Source organism: Vulpes vulpes, chromosome 1, assembly GCF_048418805.1.
Source record: "Vulpes vulpes isolate BD-2025 chromosome 1, VulVul3, whole genome shotgun sequence".
Classification (NCBI taxonomy): domain Eukaryota; kingdom Metazoa; phylum Chordata; class Mammalia; order Carnivora; family Canidae; genus Vulpes; species Vulpes vulpes.
The window spans coordinates 143,277,228-143,297,567 of record NC_132780.1 but is presented as its reverse complement, the minus strand read 5'-3'; the positions used below and the strand labels follow the sequence as shown (position 1 = coordinate 143,297,567).

At 41.2% G+C, this 20,340-nt stretch overlaps 1 protein-coding gene across 4 annotated transcripts in view; it reads left to right on the top strand.

Annotated features, from left to right (window-relative positions):
* RCAN2 (regulator of calcineurin 2) overlaps positions 1 to 20,340 on the top strand; it is a 261,047-nt gene that overhangs the window by 227,338 nt on the left and 13,369 nt on the right. For all 4 annotated transcript variants that reach the window (XM_072733341.1, XM_072733353.1, XM_072733335.1 and 1 more), the window contains 2 exons: positions 7,663 to 7,836; positions 11,668 to 11,839. In XM_072733341.1, coding sequence (XP_072589442.1) covers positions 7,663 to 7,836; positions 11,668 to 11,839 — 346 coding nt within the window. The remainder of the gene's footprint in view (positions 1 to 7,662; positions 7,837 to 11,667; positions 11,840 to 20,340) is intronic.

Genomic DNA, 20,340 nt, shown 5'->3' with positions numbered 1-20,340 from the left:
CTCCGCAAAGCTCAGTTTGACCTCCTGTTCAAAGGTCATTCCAGTTTGTAGGCCCTTTGTGTTTTCTTGGCTTAGAGGAGTTTTGGGAGGTTTGTCTTTCCAGTTCTAAATGTGTGGATAGCGGCACAGGGAAATGAGGGAAATGGAGACTACCTTCACCAGAGTGGAGTAAAAGCATGCTCTCATATAGAGACGTTTATCCAGCCACTGTGGGCTTTAGGGTGGGAACAAAAGAACAGACTGGAACGCAGGCCATGGAAAGCGTTCTGCTGAGAGAAGCAGGGGATGAGGTTTTAGGACAAAGTGGGTCCTTTTTGAATTTGGGGCTGAGTTTTAGATCTTTGTCTCTCATAAGGACTCCAGTGAGAAGGGATAAAGGCTTTTGTGCCTTTACCAGCGAATTATCTTCTCCCAAAGCAGTCATGTGACACGAGGTCCCATCCACTTCTTTTATGCATAAAGAAAGGGTGAGAGCCTCCTTTTCATGACGATTTTCTATTTAGCTAACCTCAGAACCACAAAAGAAACAAAGCATGATTTAATACAATTCTGTCTGGCCTGAGAAATCTTGACAGGTTAAAAATCCAGATGTAAAAATCCCCACATGCAGGCCTGGTATTCCTTTCACACAAGTGGTCTGCATTATGGAAGATTTACAATAACAGTCCTTCTGACAGGAGGCCCTCCGGAGCGGCCCGTAAAACCCAGTATGATCCTTAAACACGGGATTTGCACAGGACTTGTCAGTGGAATCCGTTGAGAAGTGATAAACCGAAATGAATTGGTTCATTCTTCAGCAGTTTCTGGGAACATTATCTGCCAGATGAGAGCCCTGTAATTTTGAGAGAAGCTGAATTTCTTATTAAGATAATTTATACCCAAAGGGATCGAAAGTGAGAAAAATTGAAGAATACGTAAAGACATACAGCATCATTTGGAATGCAGATAAAGGCAGTGTAGGGCTTCCCTAGCAGTTGCATCTTGAAGGATAACACTGTTCCTTCAGCTTGTCAAGGAAAGCTGGTTTCCTCATTCTTATTTTTCAGACTGCTCACTTGTCTGCATATCATCAATGACATTTTTGTAGTCTAAATGACTTGAGCTTACTAGTTCTGGTTTTGCTAGCTAGGTAGTTGAGTGACTTTGTGGAGGTCATGAACTCCTCTGGCTTCCAGATGCTTCAGATGCTATTTAAAGACAATAACAATCTCAACTCTTCCTCCGAGGGTCTGTCCAGAAAAGTAAAGATTCAGTGAGACATATCAAAATTGTTTATGTGCAGCCTGTCTGGTTTGGAGTGAAATTGAAGATAATATCTTAGTATTCTAATATTCCTTCCAAAAAATACCTTGGGGTTTTCTATCAACCAATAAAGTAGAATACATTGAGCATTTCCAAGATCTTCCTATGTTTACAAAACAACAGTTTTGTCCATTTTGTTTGGGAACTATAATGATTCACCTGCTACTTGGTTTTGTTCCATAATTTCTGAGGACCTTTTTCTTCACATCACTGGAGCTTCTTGGTGAGGACCCTGGACAGATCCCTCTGCCTGGTTTTAAGGCCAGACTCCTCTTTACCTCATGGGCCTTGAGAGGATTGTATTGGTGGCGAAGAGTGCCATGTGGCAGCTTTGAGAAAGAGTAGAAGCAAAATGTTGACGCACCCATGGCCCATGTTCAAGACCCCATGAGAAGCTTTTCTGGTTTTCAGGAGGGCGTCCTGTCAAAAGGACTGCTATTGTAAATCTTTCATAATGCAGACTTCTTGCATGCAAAGAATAACTAGATCTTGGCTCTAATTTATGTTTCTACCTTGGTTTTCCTCTTTTTCTGTACTCAGTTTCTATTTTATTTTATCTTATTTTGTACTTATATGTCTTCATAAGCCATGTTCAAATCTCTTCAAAAATATGGGGCACAGATAATACACAAATGAACAAATAATTATAACAGAGATGAAGTTAAGAAGATTAAAGGAAAACTACAGTGAGCCTCTTCAAGTAAAGCAATGAACATTTCCATTTGTAGCAGTACATCCATGCTGGTCTCCTCCATTTCCAGGTTGCTCAAGAAAATAAAATACATTTAAAGATAGCGAATTTAAAATTCCAAAGTGTTCATATTTGAAACCAAGTTAGCCCTTTCCTTCTTGTTCCATTCCTCCCATACATACATCTTGTGTACACACACCTGTCTAGCACAGCCCACCCTGGAATGACCCACCACTCAGCTGGAGAAGATGGTGTAACTGTGTTGGCTGTCTCTAGTTAAACCCTAGTTTTATTTGGTTCTTTAGTGCTGCATAACTGTCTGTTTTGATGTCCTAGGGCCGCTGTAGCAAAGTACTACAACCTGAATGCCTTCAAGTCACAGAATTTTATTATCTCACAGTTTTGAAGGCCAGAAAACCAAAATCAAGGTGTCAGCATAGCTGTGCTCCGTCTAAAACCTGTGGGAGGTATCTTTCTTTATGTCTTCTTAGCTTCTGGTAGTTGCAATCTGTCCACAATCTTTGGCCTTCCTTGGCTTCTAGAAGCATCACTCCCATCCTCTGTCTTCACATGACACTTTCCTTATGTCTCTCTGTCTTCACATGGCTGTCTTCTGATGAGGATACCAGGCATCCTGGATTAGGGGCCCATCCCACTCCAGTATGATACCCTCTTAACAAGTTACATCTTCAGTGACTCTGTTTCCTGATAAGGTCATATTCTGAGGTACTGGGGACTTCAGCATGGCCTTTGGAGGGGGCATAAATCAACCCATTAACACTATCCTTTGACTCATCTGCATTGGCTCTCCTTGTCTCTGACTACAGCTGTTGTTCTAAATCTTCCTCAAGTGCCTCAAGCCCTCATTTCCCTTCACCTTCCCTACCTGAACAGAGGACTTCACCTGAGATGAAAAAGCCATCTTCAGTTTTGCTTGTTCCATTTCCAAACTCCTCCATCCTCTCAACTCCTTTCTTACAGGAAGAAATGCCTACAAGACTTTCTGAAGCCCTCTCTTCTTGTCTCCACTATTCACTACCCTCTTCTGTCTCCTCTCTTTCCTTCATCATAGTTTCATTTCATCAACCAGTGTCACCCCACACTACTAAAAATCTTCTAGTGACCTAACTTCCCACATAGTTATCATCCCAGCTCCCTCTTTGTTGTTGCCAAGCTATCTTTTCCCACTTTTTCCCCACCTTCACTTCTCAATCTGTAATAATCTGTGTTTCACCTTCACCTTTGTTCACATAGCTCTCAGGATGATCACCAGTGATCTCCCACTGGCCAAGACCATCTTCATCTTCTTCACCATCCCTACAGCATTCAGTTAGGATCACCATACTTTCTTGAGTAATAGCTCTTCTTTGATTTCCATTATGTTGTATCCTTTGTATCCTTTAGAATCTCACTGGACCTCTTGTCTTCAACCGAAGCCAACTAAATCCTTACTTTCCCTGAAATGTTATGGTATCTCAGTTTCTCAAAGGATAGTCTAAGACTCCTACAAGTTTGCAAGATCATTCTATATGAGGTCAGAACTATTTCCATAATAAGATTTGGACACTTTTCCTTTTCAGCTGCATTGACATTTACATCTATGGTGCAAAAGCAATGGTGATTCAAACTGCTGGTACTTGGGTATGAGTCAGTGCAGGGGCAGCAAACTATATCAGTATTACTTATAGTCTTCACAGCCACACACTCACAGTTTTTTATTTAAAAAGTGGGAAAGAAAGTAAGATGGAAAATACCAGTTTTACTTAAGAATGGCCTTGATGAAGCCATAAAATTTATTAATTTTTTTAACTCTGTATCCTTGACATATACATTTTTAATCATCTGAATAACGAAATGGGAAGTACACATGAAATACACTTCTGCAGCATCCCAAAATGCAATACTTAAGTTGAGGAAACATTTGAACTAAACATTTGTTTTTCTCACGGAACCCCATATATTTACTTGAAAGAACAACTAACAGACAAACTATAGTTATGCAGACTTAGATATTTGGCAGACATTTTCTCAAAAATGAATGAGCATGTTACTCTGAGGAAAAGAACTGGCAGTGTTGTCGCCAATGATTAGGAACGAACTTTCAAGCTGAAATTAGAATTTTGGAAAACCTGTATTTACCAACATGAACCTGACAGCTTTCCAATTTCTAAAGACTTTTTAATAATATAGATGGCGATATTAATGAATGTGGTTTTTTATACTGTGTAATGAAATGTGTCAACATTTGGAAAAGCTACATAACTCAAAGAACCAATATTTTTCAAGTGACCAATGTACAGCATTACAGAATCGTCCATGGATGAAAAAACCATTAAGGGTATAAAATGGATCTTAATATAATCAAATAAAAATATTACTCAATTATAGCTTCAGATTTAACATTGTAATACACTTTAAGAAACTGCCACTTGTCAAATTTTGATGAAGTATCAAGAAAGACTATTCACAAGGAATTTCAAAAGATATTTGAAAGGATATTAAGTTACTCCTCCCTTTTCCAACCATATATTTGGGTAAGGCCAGCTTTGATTCACACCCTTCAGACAAAACATCACAGTGTAACAGATTGAACACAGAAGCAAATGTGAGTTTTCAAGTATCTTCTCTTAAATCAGAAATTAAAGAGATGTGAAGAAATGTAAAAAAAAAAAAAGCCAGTCTCACTATATTTTTCTTGTTTTGGAAAACAGACATTTTTCATAAAAATATTTTAACATATAGTGGGCTTATTATTGTTACTTTTAAATACATTTATAAATGTATATTTTTAAAAATTTCTAGTACAACAAACACTGGTAGATGCAAGCCACATTAACAAATGTTCTTTAAGATTCTTAATAATTTTTAAGGGTGTAAGAGGGTCCAGAGACCAGACTTTGAGATCACTGCTGTGGAACTTTATTCCAAACAGTGGTTACAAAGAGAACTAACTATTGAGAAAATGAGGAATTTATTGGATTTGTGGGGTACTAGACTGGAGGAAACTGGCCGTCAGAGGACAATAAAGTATGCTATGTGTCTTGGGCAGGGGGAGACCCTGGGCATCAAAAGCATAGATCTGCTGTAAAGGCAGGTGAGTGATACCTGTGGCTAGCTCTGTTCAAGATACCGTGTTGCCTAACGGTATTTCACTGTGCTGCACCTGTGCCTCTAACACATTTCATCTCATATTCTGTTGCCTCTGCCAATGAAATGTTTGTCATGTCACTAATGGAAGAAAATAGAGTTGGCTGGTGAATCCCCAATTTTTGGCCAGCTGTCATCCCCTACCACTACAAGTTCCCAAAAGACTTGTGCAGAGAGGACAAGCCAAGTAAATGTTAGTCGATGAGGAGGAGGAGGAGGAACAGGAGGAGGGGAAAGGACTATCATTATAGAGTTTGTGAAACCCCTGGCCCCTGAGCTCTGGCCTCCACCCCAGGTTTGCTGAAAGACTTCTTTTGACTATCAGCCTCAGCCCCCAACAAGGATATCAAAGAGCATCTGGTCACTTGCCAACCCTAGCTTGGTGCAGGAGCTAGCTGCCTGGGGCCCTCTTTTGAAGATCAGTAGAGAAAACAATTGCATTCAGTTATTGACATCTGCCAAAGCCTCCCAAGGAGGTGACACATAGGCCATTCATCCCAAAGCCCAAAGCCAGGACTCCTTGATTTTTTGTTTTGTTTTGTTTTCCTAATCCAGGCTCTTGAGGCCAAACAGCTCTGAACAACAGAGATGCAAGGCATAAAGAAGAAAGATAAAATGCAAACAAGGAATTAGAGTCAAAAGAAAAGAACACCTCCTCTCCAAGGCTGGTCTTCATGCCCACACTCACTCCTGGGGAGGAGATGGTGAAGTGAAGCTGAAAGTGGAAAAATAGAAAGCTACAAAGACCCAAGAATTGTGTCCTAAGAAATAGGAATGGTTCTATACAGAAGTAAAAGTTTTTAATCTCTTAATTTCTTTCATTGCTGAAAATTCCCCACCTTATTTAAACCATCAACCATGATATGACCACCTGAGAATATCAGGTGGATAGCAGGGAACCAGAAATCATTGTGTTTACCAGGATTCCTGTTCAGGAAAACACAATATTGTTGGGAAATAGTTCCTTAATGAGCCCACTTGGAGTGGTGGCAGAGGCCCCAGGCCCAGGAGTTGGCTGATGCCAAGGCTTGAGGAAAAACAGCCCAAGGAACAGACAAGGAAAGCTTCTTCCTGTGTTCTTGAGAGGGAAAGGGGAATAACAATACAACCTGAAAAGGGGAGAGAGGACCCTCAAATCTCTGCAAACATCATGAAACTTAAAAAAAAAAAAACTTGCTTCGAATATATTATTTGTGGTTCTGGTTTGGATGGAAAGAAAGTATAAAGAGGAAGAAACAGGAGTCAAAATGTGATAAACATTATTAGTATATTTACATATATATGTATAACATGTTTACGTATATATGTGTAATGTATATATAGATATATATATGTATTTACAGACCATTGAGTGTAAGAACATAATGATACTCAACTCTGATGCCTCCTAAAGCCTAGAGACCATGCCTTGTATAAAGGGAGCATTTAATAGAGATCTGTTTAATTGAATTGAAAATGTACTGAATCAAAATTTTTAAATGATTGCTTTGTGCTGTGATAAGTTTGGTTATGCTTTGGAATAACATCATCTCCAAATCTCAGTGGTTTAATGCAATAGAGGTTTGTTTGTTTTGTTTTCGTTGTTTTCCTTGCCAAGGCAAAGTCAACTATAGGATAGGTGGGAGTAGGAGAAAGATATTTCTGCTCCACACAGCTACTCAGGGACCCAGGCTGAGGAGAATCTTGCTTCTAAATGGTGTACCATCTGGATATTTGGCATCTTCAGAGAAAGAGATAAAAAAAAATTCGTAAGGGCTTTTTCTTGCCTTCTGCACACATTTCATGGACCAGGACTAAATCACACAGCACCATCTAACTAGTGCACCATGATTGATAATCACTAATAATGTCTATCACATGCTTTATTCAATAGCTCTAATATTTTGGTAATAATGGACTTGTTTGAGAATCTTATAACAACTGTGACCCCTCTCCTTAGAAAGAAATATTATACAGAAACTTACTCAACATTTTGCATAATTTTTAGGTTTGTTTTGTTTTGTTTTGTTTTGTTTTATGCATCTCAAACCCCACTGACTGCTCCTCTACAGATCTCAGGACCCAGGTTATGAATCCTTCCCACTGGATCCACAAACATGTTTAACACCTGGTAACAGACCAATAGATGGAAAAAAAAAAAAAAAGACATTTCTAAGATGAAATCAGAGAGGGAGAAAAACCATAAGATACTTTAACTATAAGAAACAAACTGAGGGTCACTGGAGGGGAGGTGTTGTCTGGGAGGATGGGGTAACTAGGTCATGGACATTTAGGAGGGCACATGATATAATGAGCCCTGGGTGTTATATGCAACTGATGAATCACTATACTCTATCTCTGAAACTAGTACTACATTGTATGTTAATTAATTAACTTTAAATTAAAAATATATTGTATGTGTTCTATGTTAAGAACAGCCTATTTATTTACTTAGTTACTTATTTACTTAGTTATTTGTGTCAGATCAGTCATCATGCAAGATATATGACCAGTGGATTTTCTTCTGTGTTTTTTTTTACCAGGAAAAATTTGAGGGTCTGTTTCGGACTTACGATGACTGTGTGACGTTCCAGCTGTTTAAGAGTTTCAGACGTGTCCGAATAAACTTCAGCAATCCCAAGTCTGCAGCCCGAGCCAGGATAGAGCTTCATGAAACCCAGTTCAGAGGGAAAAAATTAAAACTCTACTTTGCACAGGTAAGGCAATTCTTGCTCTACATTATTTGTTGCCTTTTAAAACTATAAATGGAGCCCTTTCGACTTTCGGGTTCTCCTTATTTCACAGAGAAATAAACCTATACCATGGATCCCCAGGCAGGGACGTCACAAAGGTTTAGAAATCAGGCTCTGAGGGCTGACAGCCTGGGTTCTCACCTGGGCAATTTACATACTCTCAGTGGGTCTCAGTTTCCTCACCTATAAAATGAGAAGGATGATACACACTCCAGACTGTGGTTAGGAGGATTAAATGAACTATTGTGTGTTAGAATGCCTGGAATTTGGTAATTGCACAGTAAACACCAGCTGGTAGTTGTAGTAAGAACAGTCTATTCACAACTACTCCTAAACTTCCTAGCAGGTTTATAATTAAAATTTCAGTTATATCATAGTGAACTGGACTGTGTGCATTTAGTGGACTGTGTGCATTTCCAATGACTCCCATTCATGAGAAAAGATCACAAACATATGGAGATTAATTTTGTGTTTTATTACATCCAGAAATAAATGCCAGGTATTCCAAAAGGGGACAGACAATCCTTGGCAATGCTCGCAGAGTCCACAGCAATAGAAAATCGATGTCCTAATATTAGATCTATCTTAATTCATCTCTTATTGGTCAGTAAATATTGTCCCTATCTTTTAGTTCTACAAAGATGACACACTGAAAAGAACATAGACTTTGCTTCTTTTTAAAGCTGAATAGTATTTCATTGTATGTAGATGCCAATTCAGCCGTCAATGGACATTTGTATTATTCTCCTATCGTGGCTATTGTGAATAGTCGTGCAGTGAACACAGGAGTCTTAATGTTTCTTCAAGAGTCTGATTTCAGTTCTTTTGTATAAATACCCAGAAGTGGAATTGCTCAACAAGATGGTGGTTCTACTGCTTTATTTTCGGAGGAACCTCCATACTGTTTCCTATAGTGGCTGTGCCATTGTGCATTCCCACTAGTTTTTCCAATTTTTCCAAATCTTTGCCAACATTTGTTGTCTTTTATTTATTTATTTGATTTTGATAATACCCATCCTGACTGGCATGAGGCAATATTTCAACTGTAGTTTTGATTTCCCTGATGCTTAGTGGCCTAAATTGTTTTTTCATATACCTGTTGGCCATTTATGTATCTTCTTTGGAGAAATGTCTATGAGTCCTTAGATCATTTTTTAACTGAGTTATTAGGTTTTATTTTGTTTCTTTGGGGTTTGTTTGTTTGCTTGCTTTTGAGTCATAGGAGTTCCTTAACTCTGTATTCTATATATAGATAAGATTAACCTATCCTCTAAATGGTTTGCGAATATTTTCTCCCATTCTGCAGATTGCTTTTTCACTCTGTTGATAGTTTCTTTTACTGTGCAGAAGACTTAGTTTGGTACAGTCCTGCTTGTTTATTTTTGTTTGTGTTGCCTGTGCTTTGGATGTCATATCTATGAAAACATTGCCAATGCAGTGTCATGAAGCTTTCCACTATATTTTCTTCTAGGATTTTTGCTGTTTCAGATCTTATGTTTTAAGTCCTTAATCCATTTTGAGTTATTTTTTGTGTATGGTGTAAGGTAAGGTTTCAATTTCATTCCTTTGTATGTGGATATCCAGTTTTCCCAACACCGTTTGTTGAAGAGATTGTCCTTTCCTCATTGTGTACTGTTATCACCCTTGTTGAATATCAGCTGACACCATATGTGTGGATTCATTTCCGAGCTTTCTATTCTATATGTCCATTGGTCTATATGTCTGTCTCAATGCCAGTACCATACTCTTCTGCTTATTGTAGCTTTGTAATATATTTTTAAATCAGGAAGTATGATGTTCTTGTTTCTCAACGTTGATTTGGCTATTTGGGTCTTTTGTGGTTCTATATGAATTTTAGTATTGTTTTCTTACTATTTCTGTAAAAAAAAAATCCACTGGGATTTTGGTAAGGATTGCACTGAATCTGTAGATTGCTTTGGATAGTATGGACCCTCTGCAATACGGATGAACCTTGAGGACATGATGCTAAGTGTAATAAACCAGTCACAGAAAGACAAATATTGCATGATTCCACTTATATGAGGGATCTAAATTCACAAAATTCATAGAACCTAAGAGTAGAGGGGTAGTTGCCAGGGACTAAGGAGAGGGGAAAATGTTATAAAATTATAGTTAAACAAGATGAACATGCTTTAGAGATCCACTATACAACACTGTACCTATAGTCAATAAAAATCTATTGTAGTCTTAAAAATTTGTTGAGAGGGTAAATCTCTTGGGGTGCCTGGGTGGCTCGGTCATTAAACCAACTACGTTCGGCTCAGATTGTAATCCTGGGGTCCTGGGATCAAGCCCCTTGCTCAGCGGGGAGCCTGCTTCTCTCTCTTCCTCTGCCCGCCCCCCACTTGTGCACATACTCTCTATCTCAAATAAATAAATAAATAAATAAATAAATAAATAAATAAATAAATAAAATCTTTTAAAAAAGAGGATAGATCTCTTGTTAAATGTTCTAACCACAATAAAATATAGTAAAATAAAATAAAAACTAAAAAAGAAGAAGAATTTAGACTTTGGTCTCAGATCCATGTTTGAATCTCATGCTGCTAGTAACTGTGTATCTTGTAGAAACCTCAGTTTTTAACAGCCCTACTTGTTTCCCGAAAAAGTTAAACAGGCGGTTACCATTTGATCCAGCAAATACTTATTCCTAGGTATATAGATTACCTAAAAGACTTGAAAATAGATTTCAAAAAAATACATGTACACATATATTCACAGTGGTACTACTCACACTAGCCAAAAGGTAGAAACAATCCAAATGTCCATCAGTGGATGAACAAATAAATTGTGGTCCATCACTCACTGGAATGTTATTAAACCATAAAAAGGGATGAAGCACTGGTGTGTGCTACAACACAGATGAAGCCTGAAAATGTTATGCTAAGTAAAAGAAGCTAGACACAAAAAAGGTCACATATTCTGATTCCATTTCTGTGAAAAGTCCAGAATAGGTAAATCCATAGAAACAGAAAGCACGGATTGGTGGTTTCATGGTTGCTAGGTTCTGACAAGAGGCAAACATGTAACTGTTTAATGGGTACAGGGTTTCCTTTGGACAATACAAGTGCTTTGGATCTAGGTAGAAGTGGTGATTGCACAGCACTGGGCAGGTACTAAATGCCACTGACTGATCACGTTAGAATGCGTAGGTTCATATTATGTGAATATCACCTCAAAAGAATGAGAGAGAGGGGTACTTTTGGCTCAGGTCATGATCTCCAGGTCCTGAGATCAAGCCCTGCATCAGGTTTCCTGCTCAGCAGGGAGTCTGCTTCTTTCTCTCTCTCTCTCTCTCTCTTTTTTCTCTCCTTCTGCCCCTCCCCACTGCTTGTTCTCTCTCTCTCCAATAAATAAATAAAATCTTAAAAAAAAAAAAAAAAAGAACGAGAGAGAGAGAGAGAGAGGAAAGGAGGAAAAACAGGAGGGAATAAGGAGTCCAGAGACCAGCAGCATCAGCCTCACTTGAGAACTTGTGCAGATTCTCCAGCCCCACCCCTGCTCTGCTGAATCAGAAACTCCAGGAGCCGGGCTCTACCGTCTGTGCTTTCGTAAGCTGTCCAAGTAATTATGCACGCTAAAAGTTGATATCCACTGTTTTAAGGATGAGATAAGATAACTGAGCATATGGTGTATGCTAAGTAGTGATTATTATTATAGCCTGGTTCATTGGTTCATTTGTCACAGGCTCAAAATGAGACTCTGCATCTTCCTGTACCCACACGGCACATCTGAGGCCCTGATGAATACTGTGTCTCCATTTCTCTTTGAAAGGTTCAGACTCCAGAGACAGACGGTGACAAGCTACATTTGGCTCCACCACAGCCCGCCAAACAATTCCTCATCTCACCCCCGGCATCTCCTCCCGTCGGCTGGCAGCCCATCAGTGATGCCACCCCAGTGCTCAACTATGACCTCCTCTATGCCGTGGCCAAACTAGGACCAGGTATGCTCTGTGACCCCTTTGGAAAATAAACACTGTCAGCCGCTTAGAAAAGCCAAATGAGATTAACAACCTTGAAATCCGAGGCCCATGGTAACATGGGCATTTCTAATGGGTTTATTGCAACGTGTGGACAGCCAGAGGGCTGATGGATGCGAAGGCAGCATCAGACTTTGTCCCAGTTTAACAGCAGTGTCTATCCATGCAGCTTCTGCATTTCAGTGCAGATGCTTTGAGGCTGAAAAGAGCTACCTAATTTGTATGAGATTCCTCTCTATACCATAAGGAGTTGTGGCATATTTGGTATGTTCTGGTATACTCTGGTTTTCTCAGAATAGACAAAATAAGCTCCACCAGCTAGCATGAGGCTACTCTGTTGCCATAGGAAAGCCCCAGAAGCCTCTGAAACAAGACAATCTAACTGCCAAGGTGAAGACTCTAGGTCTGCAAGAAGCCTATCACAGTAGCCTCTACCTTAAAGAAAATGTTATGGTCACTTCCTTCCAATGTTGGTATATGTGGCTCAGACTCTCATTTTTAGGGCAGTATGGTATTCCACTGGCCAAATATACCATCACACTTTATTCATCCAATTTTTAGATTTGGACATTTCAACTTTTCATTTCCTTACCATTCCAATCAAAGCTACAGTTAACATCCTTGTATATATCTCCTATGCACTGATCCAAAATTTCTTTACATTTTATACGTAGAACAGACATCATCCTTACTTCTAGCAGACGTTGCCACCCCTCTGGGAAAATACTCCCAAGTATTGTGATGGGTGAAGTGAAATGGGGTCACCTATGTCAAGGGGTTTTAAAATGGAGCGAAAGGCTCATTAAGGAGATGGGACTTCGGCACATCCTTACCCAGTAGGATAACTTTTGATCTGGGATCAACCATATATGATATTCCAAGAATATAGGCTGCAACTTTCTATAGTAAGAGATTTTGCTTAGTAACAACCTTAGCAACCAGTCATATTCAGCCAAGATATTTTGCCACCAGCACCCATCAGAATTCTTCGTAAACAACGTGTACAAGCATTCCCTTTTGTCTTTAAAAATGTTTGATTTTCATTCCCTGGGGTGAGGGGCACTATTTGATTTGCTGCCCACATCTGGGTTCCCCAAGCTGCAATCCTGAGACCCCAAAGAAATCCTTTTGTTTTTTATTGGCTCAGCCTCCTTTTTCAGTTGACAGTATTTTTCCTATATTATAGCAGGAGGGGAAATGGTGGGAAGTGCAGGGGCTGAAGCTAGATGCAGCTGAGGTTTTAAGCACTGTGGATCCAGGGGTAAATAATGCCCTTTGTGTCTGCTCTCTACTAGTTGTTCTCCTGGTGTGAGAAGAGGTTTTTAAAATATAATCCCAGTGCCTTGACTGTACCCTAAGAGATTCTGATTTAATTGATTCAGGTCAAGTTCAGGCATTAGTATTTTTTAAAAGCTCCCCAGAACTCTCAAGAACCATTGGTAGCAACGTGACAAAGAGCGGCAATGATTAACTTATAATGAGTTCTTACCAGTATTTCTTAGTGTGCTCAGGAAGACACTTGGACCAGAATCACCCACCCCGGAGTCTGCAGTTTCAATCACCACACATGATGATTCTTACATACACAGAAATTTGAGGACCCTGGTTATTAGGGTGACCACCCATGGCAACCAGTCTTGAGTGAACCACTGTTTTCCACTGTTCTGGTTCACCCAGGACTGAGGGCTTCCTGAGAACTTTCAGTGCTAAACACAGGAGATTCCCAGACAAATAAACAATGAAGATCACCCTAGTGGGTCCTCCGATTAGGATGAGGCTGACTTGAGTAAAAAGCTCTCCCTGCAGAGAATAAATTGCTGTCCCATGTGTAACCTAAAAGTTAAATGATAGCACTCCCAAGAGCAAGCTCCCTGGGGTTCCTTCCTAATTGCCATCGAGGCAGTGGCCGTGGGTTCCACCCTCAGCCATTGTGAGAAGTAATAGGTGCCTGAGTAAGAGGAGATGAGGAAAGAAGCAATATAAGAGTAAGGAGGTATTTGTGAAATGTTATTTCTTGGAAAGCCTAGTCCACATACAGGAATCCGGAGCCAGTGTGTACTTCTTGTACAAAGAGCTGCATCTGTGATATGACTAAATGTAGAGTGCATAAAATAAGTTGGTCTGCCCAAGTCAAGCCTTGTGAAATCATTTCCCACAGTAATTCAGGACACTCCAGAAGCAGGCCAGCACAGCCCCAGATGGAGTGACGGGAGCCAAAGTACTCAAAGCTGCCAGCTTGACTCTCATGCACGGATACTGACAAGGACACATTTGAACACTTTGTACAGTTGTGTGAATGTCAGGAAGTGGAGCTACAGAGAATCACTAAGGTCTTGGTTGGAGGATGTGTAGGAGTCACTGGCCAATATACATTTTACAGGAGGAGAAACCAAGAGACCCAGACAGGGGAAAAATCACTTGCCAGTGATAGAGCCGGGGCTTCTAAAGGCAGTGCTCTTCCTACCTCATTGTGTATAAGGGAGCCCCAGACCAAGTCAGACTTCCTGACCATCAGATCCCAGCTGGCTTCAGGTCCACTCATCTGGAGCTGGTAATCCAGTAAATTCAAATCCTTTTATCCAAAATGGGAAAGAAAATGCATTTGTAGTTAATGTTCACAAAGCTTGATGCAAAGACGAGATAAGGGTGGGTCTCAGATACCCTCACTGGCTAATGGAGCTGAGTCCCAGGTCTGGAAGACATTGCCACGGTCACATGGGACCCAGGGCCGAGGCAGGCAGAAGGAATGGATGGAGTAGCAGTGAGGTAGGCCTCAGAAGGGATGCTTACAGAGCGTTGCACAGAGGAGGGAGGAAGGAGGGTGAAATGGTCTTAAGGAGGCCAAGGAACAAAGGGAGTTCTTTTGAGAGCCATGAATAACCTATCAGCAATGTTAAAAATGCAGGCCTTTTAGTTGTGCTGCTAACCTATGAGCCTGGCTTCCCTTTACCCAGTAAACGTGCTCTGAAGTGCTCTCCACTAAGCACAGAGAGAGCAATTATTAATATCCCCATTTTACAGATCAGAATGCTAAGCTGTAGAGAGATGAACAAATTTGCCCCAGGTGGCACAGCTGGCAGGTGGCAGAGACTCAAGTGTCAAACCTGGCTCTTCAGATTCCGCCACATAGCAAGATTCCATGGCCTTTGACTTAGGATACTGGTGGCTTCAGTGGACGTGAGACCTAGTCTGCTATGACGTTGGCCAAACATTTATCCTAACCCTGATTGGACAGTTACCTCTCACACCACTGTGACTCTCAGAAAGCCAAACCCAGGTCTGGCAGGCGTGCAAATGAAGGTCTGTGTGCCATGTGTGTAAGAACGAATGCTGAGGGTCTTCTGCTTTTTAAGGGTGACTGCTACTGTGTCCCGTAGAACACCTGCAATTCGCGTGTATTCTCTGGGATAGCTTTCCTCCATTCTTTGCCAGCAATTCAAGCCTGCTTCTCTTTATTTAGTTATCCATTTGTCCTTTTCCTGTGTCCTTGAAGCTTCCTTACCCACACAGATGGATGATTTGTAGCCAACAATTGAGTTGAAAATATCACAGAGGCTATATTAAAAGCCTGGGTCTCTGTGGCTGTTCCAGCCGCAACAGTGAAGAAGCACAGCCACACCCGTGTCCTTCCCATGCCCATCTCGCTCCCCTCCCCACACGGTGCCAAGGCAGAGACTTGCTTCTTCAGTCTCCTCTCATGGCACTTTGCACAAATGCCCATGCACTCCTCCCGTGGTAATTCTCTATTGTTCAACTCACTGTCTTCTCGACCTTTGGTACTCCCAGCACCTGGTAGCACCTTGCGGGTAGTAGATGCTCAATAAATATTGAATTAATGAATGCATGCATGCATGAATGAATGAATAGATAAGAGTCTTGAGCCTGCCTAGAGATAATTTCTTCACTGGGGAAATTGTTGCTTGCTTATGGCTTTAGCCAGACTGAGTCAGGCAACACTAAATTAATGTTTTCTCCAAGTAGAGGACTTTGAGCATTTCCGTTTGGGAGGAAAAAAAAGTTTACGTGAAATTCATTTTTAATCCTTTGGCAGAATCATTTCAGTAAGGAATTATAACTCATTCCATGTTAAGGGGTGGCTGCCTCAGTTCCGGGAGTGCAGAAACCCAGTAAAATAAGAGCAGAGAAAGCAACTCAAAGGAAGGGGGTTTGCTTCGCAGGAGTGACTAATGCCGCTAAATCGGGATTGCTGAGTGACTGAGAAGATATGTGGGAATGGAAAAGTAATGAGCAAAGTTAGTCTGAAGAAAGAGCATCATGGGGCAGGGATCCAGAGCAAGACGGGGCTCAGGCTGAGTGAGGATCACCTCTGCAAAGCAGTTGGCTCACGGCTACGCTAACGTGTCCAGCCCTAAAGGGCAAGGATGTGCATTACTAAGACACTTTCATGGAGGCTCCAACAAGCAGGAGCAAAACAGGGCTCCCTTTCTTTAGGAAAGGAGCACTGATGACCCTCTTCCAGACAGGAGCAGCTCGTGCTCCCTGGAACTTCCGGAGAGGCTCTTGAAATAAGCACAGAGAGCACAGTTACAGTGGAGCCATGATCAAACCCAAGCCTGTAGAATTCCTTGCAAATCCTTAACAGGTTGTTGTAACACCTCTGATGGCACAGGGACCACCCCCCTAACCCCGAAGGAGCAAGTCTGCTTCTACTGATTGTAGTGAGAACAAGTTTATACCCAGGAAAATGGAAGAGGTACAATTTCAAACATTCTTCTCTATGTCCCCATGACTGTATGCTCTGTTCTTGATCCAAAGTAAGTCAAATAGATAAAATTAGGGGGAAATTTTTTTTTAAGATTTATTTATTTATTTATTTATTTATTTATTTATTCACGATAGACAGAGAGAGAGAGGAGGAGGAGGAGGAGAGAGAAGCAGGCTCCATGCTGGGAGCCCGACACGGGACCCGATCCTGGGACTCCAGGATTACACCCCGGGCCAAAGGCAGGCGCTAAACCACTGAGCCCCCAGGGATCCCCAGGGGGAAAATTTCTAAATAGGAACAACGGTAAAAACATATATAGGGCTTACAGTGTGCCAGGTAGTGTTCTAGATACCTTACTATATTACCTTCTCGAGTGCTCACAGTGAATCTTTGAGACAAGAATTACTATTCTCCTCATATATGCAGCTGAGGCCTGTGAGGCACAGAGTGGTTAAGTAACTTGCCCAAGGATGCACAGCTGCTAAGTTAAAATAGGCTCCTCTACCACTGGCAAGAAGCAGAAAGAACTGATGGAGCCAGCACCCGGAGAGTGAAGAGTTTGGGCAGCCAGAGAGGTCTCTGGAATCGCAAAATTAATTTCTGTAGAAGAAATTCAAGATTGATGTGAAAGGAAAGTTTTAAAATGTTAAAATGCAAAACAACCTACACAATATGTTCCTCCACCTTTTATTCCTGTGCTTACTGGCACTGCCCTAAAACACAGGCACCGCGTCAGGCTTTACGACCCATTCAGTGCTTCTCTCTACCGCCTTGTGGGACCGCCGGGATCAGAGTTTGCCTTCTGCTCTTTAAAGGACAGTTACCAGCTCTATAAAACGGAGGCCTTCCACATTGACATTCTTCTCCTGGCGAATTTAAGGAAGCCAGTCATCTCCCCATCATCTGGACAAAACAAGATGGGCTTTGACCAAGTGGAGGATGAATCAAATATTTATTTTGGTTTATTTTATAGCTATTATCCCTGACTCCCAAAAGAGGATGGTGCTGTTCTTTTCAGATATAAAGCAAAATAGGAAGAACAAAAACCCAGCCCAGCAAGACAGCTTACCTATACCAATCAGCAAAAATGGAAACACAAAGATGTTACAATGTACTAAATGGGTGGTAAATCAGAGGTGGGGTGTGAAATGCCAGCCTTTATTCTGCTCTCTAGGATGGCTCTGGAAGGTCATGTTCATTGTCACTGAAAATGCCTGCAGGGAATGATATGAAAAGTCATTGTCGATTCCTTTTTCTTCCCTCCTGCTATTTTTAGCTCTTGTTAGGGAGATCAATTTTAATTTTAGTTAACTGCAGAGGAGGGCTTAAAATGGTGCCCAAGTTTCAAGTTGGGAACATCTGCTATATTTAGCCTTTTTTTTTCCCCCAAATTCTTCTCCATCAAAACATGCCATAGTAGAGCAGTTTTGCTGGTTTGCTGCCTAGCGTACAGCAGTTCCTCCTCATGGAAAATAGATTTCATTAATTCATGTAACTTACAAGGAAGAAACAGTTTCTATTCCAGGCTCATTGATTCAAAGGTAGAGAAAATTCCATTTTTTAAATATAGATGAACACCTATATTTTGGGTGCGTGTGGTATGACTATTATATAAGCTTCAGTTCTTGTTCAACAACTGATGTTTTCTGATCGCAAATATAAAAAGCAAATAAAATAATCAGGCTCCAGTGTTCCCGTTTGTGTGATCTCTTCCATCATTCCCCATCCGAAGCACGTAGATTTGTGATCCCAGACCACATGCTCAGAATTTTCCATCTCCTTTTGAAGAATTTTCTCTGGAGGGGTACCTGGGTTGGCTGTTGGGTTGGCTGGTTAAGAGTCTGACTCTTGATCTCAGCTCAACTCTTTGATCTCAGGGTTGTGAGTTCAAGCCCCGAGTGGGGCTCCACCCTGGTTGGGGAGCCTACTTAAAAACAAACAAAAACTGATGATTTAAGAATTTTCCCTAGGGAAAAATAAATGTTTAATAAGCTTTTTTTCTCAGCATATACGCCACAATTATTTTTAATCACTGTTGAGTAGCAATATAAAATATTTCTTTCTTCTTTCATAGGTAAAATATGCACGTGATTGAATAATAGAAAAGACACATGACCATGCCCAGCGCTATGCCCTTAGCTAGGCCCCTACTATCGGGAGAGGTCAAATAGGATGGTCATTTCCAGAGAGGAAAACCTCACGCCTCTCTGACCAAGCAGGTCTCTCTCTCTGTCCTTATGTTGCTACTTTTCTGTCCCCTTCTGGATGAGCACCACCTCACAGGCTTCAGAGAGCTCCTTTTCTCCATCTCCCTCCAGGGTTTCTCTAGTCTCCCTTGTCCACACGTTCCCTGTAGGGTTCCACTTCTTTGTCTCAGACATGAATTCAGGTTCCCAGGCAATCGGTTGTCCCCGTGAAGAACTTTAGGTCTTAAGTGACTGCGGAAGAAATAAAGATCCATGGCCCCCCTCATCCAGTCTTAGAGGGATACCCCCAAAAGGCAAACAAACTTTCTTTTACTGAAATAGAACACCTCCTATAACAAAACCATAGAAGCATTCTGTTTCCTTCTCCCTCTCTTCCATGCCCCCATCTCTCCCTCCCCTTCCACTCCATTCTACCAAGGGCTCTTCTGTTTTCCTCTTTTGATGTGGGTCGGGACTGAGGATGGGAGGTAAGGAGGAAGAACCCTCATCATTTATATGGCTAATAGTTTCCTGACATGAGCTCATATTAGACCTGCTGAGGCAGAGAAGCCTGTGTGCCGCCACCTTCATGTTTTTCCTGCACTACACCAACCATAATTGTCAACGGCAGAGGCAATATGGTGGTCATGCTTTGGCCTCAGCATACCTCAGTTGGAGTCCTAGCTCCACTTGTTTGAGGTGACCTTCAGCAATTTACTTCACTTCTCTGCACCTCTTTTTTTTTAAAGGATGATTTTTGACATTTTGCAATGTCATGGTTAATATACTTGAGGTACCCAGCCCAGTGCCTAGCACATAGGAACTACCAAATCCATGGTGGATGCTATGCTCATTCTGCTCTGAGCAGTATTGTTTAGCAGGACATCCTCTAAGAGATGTTTTCTGAGCCAGTATATGCATTAAGTTATGGAAAGCACTTGGAATAGTGTCTACCAGCCAGCAAGAACAATATGTCTGTCCTTTGTGGCACTGCTGGTCGCTATTTACGTGAGCTCATTCTCTGAACTTTACACGGGCTTGGGGTGGTCTCTGCCTTGCCTCATACGCTTTACCTCCCAAGCTTAGATAGCATTCTGTCACAGGAGCAGCTGCTCCAAGATGGACAAGGGACAGAGTTGCCATTCAGTGATTTGACCCCATCCTCAAGACCACCCACAGCACTGTTCTCTGGGGCCTGATCAAAATGAAATATGATGAGCTCATGGAAACACAAAGGCATTGGAGAGAAACAATTTGCAAAGGACATCTCTCTCTCTGGAATGTTTCTTCCTCCCTAGAATATTGGTTTTAATTGAGAATCCTCTTTCCACTTCTACTTAGGAAATCAGTTCTTTCTCCACTCCCAGATTGACCTTGTGAATAGACAGTTGTGATTTTACAAGTCTCCAGTAAGCCCTTCTGCCCTGGGTTACCTCCTCCTTTATTTTGTAGCTGCTGGTGAGGCTCCAAAATGAAGAAAGATATTTCTCTTACTGTACGATGATTACTAAAACTCGGGATGTGAGTTTGAATCCAGAACCACCTTTTTTTGG